The sequence below is a fragment of the Giraffa tippelskirchi genome, chromosome 13 (genome assembly GCF_054371585.1).
Source record: "Giraffa tippelskirchi isolate mGirTip1 chromosome 13, T2T-mGirTip1v1.2.pri, whole genome shotgun sequence".
NCBI classification, from domain to species: domain Eukaryota; kingdom Metazoa; phylum Chordata; class Mammalia; order Artiodactyla; family Giraffidae; genus Giraffa; species Giraffa tippelskirchi.
This window is the reverse complement of record NC_137287.1, coordinates 21,904,802-21,914,765: the sequence shown is the minus strand read 5'-3', so window position 1 is coordinate 21,914,765 and position 9,964 is coordinate 21,904,802. Positions and strand designations below refer to the sequence as shown.

Genomic DNA, 9,964 nt, shown 5'->3' with positions numbered 1-9,964 from the left:
CTAAATATTTCACAAAAAAAGTTTGGATGAGTTAAGCAAAGTAGCAGAATACAAAGTCAACACAAGAATCAGTTGCATTTCTACATACTAACAAAAAAAAGGAAATAAGAAAAACAATTCCACTTACCAAGGCATCAAAAAAACAGCCCATGTAGTTGTAGTTTTGAGGAGTTTGTTGGGGGAGGTGAGCCCAGGGTCCTACGACACCATTTTGATCCTGCCTCCCAGAGTTACTGTATAATGGGTAGAGTTTCAGGTTTTTTTTTAATGGCTGTGCTGGGTCTTTCTTGCTGCACATGGACTTTCTCTAGTTACAGCAGGCAGGGGTGCTCTCTAGTTGTGGTGCACAGGCTCCTTACTGTGGTGGCTTCTCCTGTTGTGGAACATGGGCTCAGTAGTTGCAGCATGTGGGCTCTTGAGCGCAGGTTTCAGTAGCTGTGGCACACTGGCTCAACTGCCAGTGAGGCAGATGGAATCTTCATGGACCATGGATTGAACCCACGTCACCTGCAGTGGCAGGCAGATTCTTAACCACTGGACCACCAGGGAAGTCCGAGTTTCAGTTTTAAAGAGTAAAAATTATGGGGATGGATGATGGTTGATGGTTGCACAACAATGTGAATGTATTTAACACGTCTGAACTGTACACTTAAAAGTGGTTCAGATATATTAATTAACGTGTATTTTTACCACAATAAAAAACCCAGAAAACTTGAAGTTCAGATAGTTCAAACAACTGTCAAGCACAAAAAGAAAGTGTTTACCATACACAAAATAAACTCAAAATGGATTAAAGATCTAAACGTAAGACCAGAAACTATAAAACTCCTAGAGGAAAACATAGGCAAAACACTCTCTGACATAAATCACAGCAGGATCCTCCATGACCCACCTCCCAGAATATTGGAAATAAAAGCAAAAATAAACAAATGAGACCTAATTAAAATTAAAAGCTTTTGCACAACAAAGGAAACTATAAGCAAGGTGAAAAGACAGCCTTCAGAATGGGAGAAAATAAGAGCAAACGAAGCAACGGACAATTAATCTCAAAAATATACAAGCAACTCCTGCAGCTGAATTCCAGAAAAATAAACAACCCAATCAAAAAATGGGCCAAAGAACTAAACAGACATTTCTCCAAAGAAGACATACAGATGGCTAACAAACACATGAAAAGATGCTCAACATCACTCATTATTAGAGAAATGCAAATCAAAACCACAATGAGGTACCATTTCATGCCAGTCAGAACAGCTGCTATCCAAAAGTCTACAAGCAATAAATGCTGGAGAGGGTGTGGAGAAAAGGGAACCCTCTTACACTGTTGGTGGGAATGCAAACTAGTACAGCCACTATGGAGAACAGTGTGGAGATTCCTTAAAAAACTGGGAACAGAACTGCCATATGACCCAGCAATCCCACTGCTGGGCATACACACCGAGGAAACCAGAATTGAGACGCGTGTACCCCAATGTTCATCGCAGCACTGTTTACAATAGCCAGGACATGGAAGCAACCTAGATGTCCATCAGCAGATGAATGGATAAGGAAGCTGTGGTACATATACACAATGGAATATTACTCAGCCATTAAAAAGAATACATTTGACTCAGTTCTATTGAGATGGATGAAACTGGAGCCTATTATACAGAGTGAAGTAAACCAGAAAGAAAAACACCAATACAGTATACTAATGCATATATATGGAATTTGAAAGATGGTAATGATAACCCTATATGCAAGATAGAATAAGAGACACAGATGCATAGAACAGTCTTAAGGACTCTGAGGGAGAAGGTGAGGGTGGGACGTTCTGAGAGAATAGCATTGAAACATGTATATTATCATATGTGAAACAGAACACCATTCCAGGTTCGATGCATGAGACAAATGCTCAGGGCTGGGGCAATGGGATGACCCAGAGGGAAGGGATGGGGAAGGAGGTGGGAGGAGGGTTCAGGATGGGGAACACATGTAAACCCATGGCTGATTCATGTCAATGTATGGCAAAAACCACTACAATATTGTAAAGTAATTTAGCCCCCAACGAAAATAAATAAATTTATTAAAAAAAAAAAGAACGTGTTTAAAGATTAATATAACTACATGAAAATCTTATTTTGCAAAATTCCAGTAACAAGGTAAAAAGATAAATAGCATGTAATATCTAATCACAAAAGTGAGTTTCCTAAATACTAGAGCTCTTTAATAGGCGAAGGGCAATGCAAAAATGGCTTTGAACAGATTAAAAGCTATTCAACCTTATTAATAAATGCACAACTAAACAATAAGGAAAACACCATTTTTCCTCTATTTGGCAAGGGTCATAAAGTTTATTGGTATGGCAACAGGCACATGAAAAGAGGCTCAACACTGATAATTATTAGAGAAATGCAAATCAGAACTATAATAAGCTACTACCTCACACTGGTCAGAATGGCCATCATTAAAAAGCCTACAAATAAATGCTAGAGAGGGTGTGGAGAAAAGGGAACCTTCTTATATTGTTGGTGGGAATGTAAATTGGTGCGGTCACTATGGAGGTTCCACAAAAGACTAAAAATAGAGTTGCCATATGATCCAGGAATCCCACTCCTGGGCATGTATCTGGAGAAAACTCTAATTTGCAAAGATATATGTACCCCTATGTTCACAGCAGCACTATTTATGATAGCCAAGACATAAATGTCTATCAACAGATGAATGGATAAAGAAGATGTGGTATATATATAAACAACGGAATACTAGTCAGCCATAAAATGAATGAAATAATGCTATCTGCAGCAACCTGGATGAACCTAGATTATCATACTAAATGAACTAAGTCACAAAGATAAACACATGATATCACTTATATGTGAAATCTAAAATATGACACAAATGAACTTATCTACGAAACAGATTCACAGACACAGAGAACAGACTTGTGGTTGCCAAAGAGGTGGGGGGATGGGGGAGGGATGGATTGATTAGGAGTTTGGGTAGCAGATGCAAACTATTACATACAGAGTGCATAAACAGCAAGGTCCTACTGTATAGCACACGGAACTATATTTAATATCCTGTAATCAACGATAATGGAAAAGAATATAAAAATATGTATGTGTATAACTGAATCACTTTGGTGTACACCAGAAGCTAACACAAAATTGTAAATCAACTACACTTCAGTAAATTAAAAAAAAAAAAATACATGGTTTAAAGATGCATGGTTCAGTAACAATGCAAGATACACTCATTTTAAAATATGGGGTTATATAAGCACACTCATGTACTAATCTAAGCACAGACTAGTTTGGACTGATACACCAATAAACTAGTAATTGGACAGGACAAGGGTTGGGAGGTCAGAGGGTCAGGGAAGATGAGACAACTCACTCTATAAACTCTTTATACTGTTTGAAGAAATAATGTTTTACCCATTAATCCAGCTTTGCCATTGTGCAAAATTAGATTCAGTGCTTATTTTAACATTTGAACACTCTAAAGTGTCTTTCCTATGACTGGATTATCAAATGTTTTAAGAATCAACTAGCCAAATGCTATTAATTTAGAACCAAGTCTGACATTTCTAAAATAGTGAAAATTATATAGAGCATATAAAATTTTTTAATCATATAGTAATTTTAATGAAAATCAATATGAGCAGAATTTGTGCTATTACAGAATCCCAAAGAATTGGAAAAATGGAAATGGAAAAAAAAATCACTATCAATTCTTCCCAGAGAGATTTTGTTGGAAGAAGAAAAGTAAACAGTTGGTAATAACAGTAAAATGGCTTAAGATGGAAATAACAAGCAATTGATCCATTTGTTCATTTTCATAGGTAATTTTATTTGGTTTTTAGAAAAATATATACAATAAATGGAACCTCAAGTTTTCTTAAATAGTTTTAAATTAAAAGTATGCAAGTGAGAGGACAAGTGTATTTCCACAGTCAGGACATCAACACTGTTTAATAAAGTGGCAGATAGGAATTTCTGCAGCAAGTTACAAACATGTACAGGAATGGTAGGAAGTGAGTAGGAGCAGCTTGAGACCAGTGGGCTAGCCAGCTCAGACAACACAGTGGGAGCGAGGGTTTCATCTTGCCCCTTTAGTGTGAATTTAAGAAAAGAATGATTTGCCTATCCTAGCCACTACAGCTTTTGAGTACAAACATTTGAATGCGGGGAGAAGGCCCTCCAGGGCTCTGCTAACAAGCTAACTGAGCCAACCAGAGCCTGCCCTTTCAATTTGGTATTCAGCTGGACTGAGATGTATTAGGATTACCTGTCAGGCACAGTTCCACTGGTAGCAGATGTAACAAACTCAAAGGCTTGGAGTATTGGTTAATGCCATTTGCTTTGGATGAGACCCCTGCTTTCTCCTGAAAGCTTTCATTCTTCTTCATGAATTCACAGTATCCAACAGTGTTTGTGAAAGACCTTTTCATGTGGCAGCCGTCTGACTTCTATAGTTTTGATAAGTTAAGCAAAAAGGCAGCATGAATTGCATTAGCTTTGTTTCAACTCTGCCATTTCCCCTATATAATATACACTATATTATATATACTATATACTACAGTTCCTCCAGGCCTACTTCTCCAGGGGCACAAAGCCTCCCTCCACTGGTTCTGGGGCTTTTCAAGGAAGTGCAACCTAATCATCGCGCTAGCCAGAGGCCAGTCTGTCATGGGATTTCCTGAGGAGCTTAAACAAACTGGATTATACAACTGCCACCAGGAACCACCTTCCTTCCTCACTCTATGCATTTGCTAATAAATAAGCAAAGCAATGAGGCCAACGTCAGGAGCAACATCAGGCTTTGGGGTTGACACATACTTGTGTGAGTGGGAGAGAGAGGTAACAGGAAACAGGCCAGTTAGTTGTGGAGGTGGTGGTTCACTTAGGAATGAGAGGAGAGAGATCGGTATTTTGTTCTCTGTTCATCTATTTCCTGTTTAGTTTTCTTGATGCAACTAAAGATCTCCTTAAAAAGAGCTTTGTATTCTGGCGGCGTCGAGGTGGTGGGGGAGCCGATGGGCTCTGGGGTTAAAGAGGCTGGGTCCCAGCTGAGGGTGCTGGGCTTGGGCTGGGCGTTCAGGGCAGCCGGGTCCTTGGCCAGAGCCCTGGAGGTCTGCACAGCCTTGTGGGACAGGCTGTCCTCCTCCTGCTGGCACTTCTTCAGCAGCTCCTCGTACTTCGCCTTCAGGGCACTGTACTGGGTGTCCACCTCGTGCAGAAGGGAGATGCCCCTCTGCTTCACCGCCTGGGCCCTGCGGATGCAGGTCTCCTCGTGGCCCTTCACAATGTCGCTGCCTGCCAGGCTGCTCAGCACCGTCTCGCTGCTGCTGCGCTTGAGAGGCTTCCTGTGCGCTTCAGGCACGGTCAGGAGCATCTCGTCCAGCAGGCTCTGGCCAGGCTCTTTGAAAGGGACAAACAGAGAGTCTGGCACCAGCTTCTCCACCCCGTTCACAAAAGGATGCTCCGCCTGCAGCATCTGCCGCATCTCGGCCACCTCCGCCTCCAGCTCCAGGGCGCGGGCTCGGTAGGCGTCCGTGGCCCCCAGCTGCTGCTCCAGCTCGCTGTTCTCCTTCAGCACCAGCCCGTATTCCTCCTCCATGGTCACCCGCCTCTGCCGCTCCAGGCTCAGCTGGGCCTGCAGCATTGTCACTGTTTTCTTCAAATGCTCATTTTCTTCCTCATCAGGGCTTTGCTGACTTGGTAAGGAAGTGATCTTCTCAGCAAACACATGATCGTACACGAAGTGCCTGGGGGAAATATTGAAAGACTCTTACACAGGCCGACGGAGAATGCAAAGAGGGAGGCTGATGATTTTTTTCCAACTATGTATTTTCGAGGAGCTGTGATATGACTGATTTTTTGCCTATTCCACCCTAGAGCAGTGGCTAAAATGAATGTGTGAGGCTGACAAATTAACACATGGAAGAAAACACAACTTTTGTGATTAATTTTCTTTAAACATTAAAAATGCTTCAGAACATCCATTCCCAAAGACCAGTAGTATGACTGAGACTGTTCAAGGAGATCAGAACAGCCAGTGGTGCTCAGTCTTGGCTGCAGATTAGAATCACCTGGGCTATTCTAAAACATACTGACGCCTGGGTCCGACTCCCATAGATTCCGACCTAGCTGGTCTGCTACCTGGACTAGAGGGTTTGTTTTTTTTAAAGCTCTTCCTATGATTCATAATATGCAGCTAAGATTGAGAACCATTGCTGCAGTGATTTTAAACCAATAACATACATCAGAATCACCTGAACAGCCTTTTACTCACACCTACAGATTAGTCTAAATTGTAAAAGGCTTTTCTGCAGGAAAAAAAAAAACAAACACCCTTCTGTTTGCCTGGATTTTGCTTTACTGAAATTTCAATTGGACTAAAGAACAACAACAACAAAAACTATCACTTGTATGTTTAAGTGGTTTTGTTCAAACCACTGGTGGTCTAATAGCCAAGTGGCATTTCCTAAAAGGGTACTTTTAATCTACTGGGATCCAGAATGTGCCAATGACACAAGATGTTCTCCTGCTTGCAAAAGGAAAGTGGGCTCTTACTGGCGGAGGTCATACAGCTCTTTCAAAGACGAGAAGCTGGGTGCCGATTTCTCCTGGTCATGCCTCCCCTGGCTCCTTCTCCTTTGGCTAGATGATTTCAGCTCCTCCACTTGGCTCTGGAGGTGATCAATGTTCATTTGCAGGCATTCAATTGTTTCAGTTAGACTGTGAGGAACAGACAGAAGCCAATTGCAGCTTGTCATATTAAATTAGAGGCATAAGCAGTGAGGAGAGCTTAGTTGCCAACCACTCAAACTGGGCTTTTGTAATTGGAAAAGACTTCTATTTAATCTCTATTCTCCATAGAGAATTAAATTAAAGCTTGCCCCAATACTGACCTGAACCCACTACAGCCATGTTCTATTCTAGTTTACACTAAATGACTTCCCCTAGGACTTCTTCAAGGGATTCTAAAAAATTTACCTCAGAATCTTTTGCTGTGAGGCCTTGCTGTCAGCAACGAGCTTTTGATTTGTTTCTTCCAGGTCCCTCGCTGTGACATCTAATTGCTCATAAACCTTTGCATGCTGTTCATTCATCTGCCGCAGAAGCTCCACCTGCTTGGTCAGATACTGGAAGAGATAATTGTGACCAGGTTACACATTAAACATGTAAGATACCTGTAGTATTCCAGGTACAGTATAGAATGTATCCTGCAATTCACTTCAACTCTGACACTACCTGGAGTGATAAGGGCTCAGATCCACAAAACTGCCCCCAATTCAGGTACCAGTGGTAAGTCTTAGGAACCACCCGTCTTTTCGACCAAACAGCTATAAATTTGGGAATTCCCATGACCTCCCCTCAGGTTCAATAATCTGCTAAAACAACTCACAGAGCTTGGGAAAGGGATTTACTTACACTTACAGCTTTATTCTTCTCAGATGCACCACCCTCCCTGGAAACCCCTTAGTCTCGTTTCCGAGTTTTACTGAAGCTTCATGGCACAGGCATGATTAATTAAATCATGGGCCACTGGTGAACAAACTTGATTCCAGTCCCTGTCCCCTCTGCAGAGGCTGGGGACTGGGCTGAAAGGTCTAACCCTCTAATCATGTGGTCGGCTCCTCTGGCGACCAGTCTCATTCTATCATTCAGGAAATTACAAGGGATTTAGGACATGGGGACAAAGGTCGAATATATAGTTTTCATTATACCACAATACCACAAGTTTATTTTACGAAATGAAAAACTTCAAATCTCAATTAAACTACTTTTCTTAAAAGGAACTGAGTACAGGCCATCCTTTATATGTTTAGTTCCCCTAAAGTTCACCAATACATTTTAGGCTGGTCTACTGGACAGAGGTTCGTGACATTGCACAGGAGACAGGGATCAAGAAAATCCCCATGGAAAAGAAATGCAAAAAAGCAAAATGGCTGTCTGAGGAGGCCTTACAGATAGCTGGGAAGAGAAGAGAAGCGAAAAGCAAAGGAGAAAAGGAAAGATATTCTCATCTGAATGCAGAGTTCCAAAGAATAGCAAGGAGAGATAAGAAAGCCTTCCTCAGCGATCAGTGCAAACAAATAGAGGAAAACAACAGATTGGGAAAGACTAGAGACCTCTTCAAGAAAATTAGAGATACCAAAGGAACATTTCATGCAAAGATAGGCTCGATAAAGGACAGAAATGGTATGGACCTAAGAGAAGCAGAAGATATTAAGAAGAGGTGGCAAGAATACACAGAAGAGCTGTACAAAAAAGATCTTCACGACCCAGATAATCACGATGGTGTGATCACTCACCTAGAGCCAGACATCCTGGAATGTGAAGTCAAGTGGGCCTTAGAAAGCATCACTACGAACAAAGCTAGTGGAGGTGATGGAATTCCAGTTGAGCTATTTCAAGCCCTCAAAGGTGATGCTGTGAAAGTGCTGCACGCGATATGCCAGCAAATTTGGAAAACTCAGCAGTGGCCACAGGACTGGAAGAGGTCAGTCTTCGTTCCAATCCCAAAGAAAGGCAATGCCAAAGAATGCTCAAACTACCGCACAATTGCACTCATCTCACATGCTAGTAAAGTAATGCTCAAAATTCTCCAAGCCAGGCTTCAGCAATACGTGAACCGTGAACTTCCAGATGTTCAAGCTGGTTTTAGAAAAGGCAGAGGAACCAGAGATCAAATTGCCAATATCCGCTGGATCATCGAAAAAGCAAGAGAGTTCCAGAAAAACATCTATTTCTGCTTTATTGACTATGCCAAAGCCTTTGACTGTGTGGATCACAATAAACTGTGGAAAATTCTGAAAGAGATGGGAATACCAGACCATCTGACCTGTCTCTTGAGAAACCTGTATGCAGGTCAGGAAGCAACAGTTAGAACTGGACATGGAACAACAGACTGGTTCCAAATAGGAAAAGGAGTACGTCAAGGCTGTATATTGTCACCCTGCTTATTTAACTTATATGCAGAGTACATCATGAGAAACGCTGGGCTGGAAGAAACACAAGCTGGAATCAAGATTGCCGGGAGAAATATCAATAACCTCAGATATGCGGATGACACCACCCTTATGGCAGAAAGTGAAGAAGAACTAAAGAGCCTCTTGATGAAGGTGAAGGAGGAGAGTGAAAAAGTTGGCTTAAAGCTCAACGTTCAGAAAACTAAGATCATGGCATCTGGTCCCATCACTCCATGGGAAATAGATGGGGAAACAGTGGAAACAGTGTCAGACTTTACTTTTTTGGGCTCCAGAATCACTGCTGATGGTGACTGCAGCCATGAAATTAAAAGACGCTTACTCCTTGGAAGGAAGGTTATGGCCAACCTAGATAGCATGTTTAAAAGCAGAGACATTACTTTGCCAACAAAGGTCCGTCTAGTCAAGGCTATGGTTTTTCCAGTGGTCATGTATGGATGTGAGAGTTGGACGGTGAAGAAAGCTGAGCGCCGCAGAATTGATGCTTTTGAACTGTGGTGTTGGAGAAGACTCTTGAGAGTTTCTTGGACTGCAAGGAGATCCAATCAATCCATCCTAAAAGAGATCAATCCTGGGTGTTCATTGGAAGGTCTGATGTTGAAGCTGAAGCTCCAATACTTTGGCCACCTCATGCGAAGGGTTGACTCATTGGAAAAGACCCTAATGCTGGGTAGGATTGGGGGCGGGAGGAGAAGGGGACGACAGAGGATGAGATGGTTGGATGGCATCACCGACTCGATGAACATGGGTTTGGGTAGACTCCGGGAGTTGGTGATGGACAGAGAGGCCTGGCGTGCTGCAATTCATGGGGTCGCAGAGAGTCGGACACGACTGAGCGACTGAACTGAACTCTTACAAAGCACAAAACACACATAAAATTAACATTTGACAGGAAAATCTAAGCAAGACAAGATAATCCCACAAGAGAAAAAGCTTGGAACACATGATCAAAGTTTAAGCAAAAATATGTTTTACAGAAATAAG

At 42.0% G+C, this 9,964-nt stretch overlaps 1 protein-coding gene across 3 annotated transcripts in view; it reads right to left on the bottom strand.

The window, feature by feature from the left end:
* Positions 1-3,809: 3,809 nt before the first annotated feature.
* The window catches only part of CDR2 (cerebellar degeneration related protein 2), a 29,866-nt gene continuing 23,711 nt past the window's right edge, over positions 3,810-9,964 (bottom strand). For all 3 annotated transcript variants that reach the window (XM_081554563.1, XM_081554564.1, XM_081554562.1), the window contains exons 3-5: positions 6,984-7,132; positions 6,561-6,725; positions 3,810-5,752 (exon numbers count right to left, since the gene is read on the bottom strand). In XM_081554563.1, the coding sequence (XP_081410689.1) occupies positions 4,888-5,752; positions 6,561-6,725; positions 6,984-7,132 (1,179 nt within the window). In that variant the 3' untranslated portion in view covers positions 3,810-4,887. The remainder of the gene's footprint in view (positions 5,753-6,560; positions 6,726-6,983; positions 7,133-9,964) is intronic.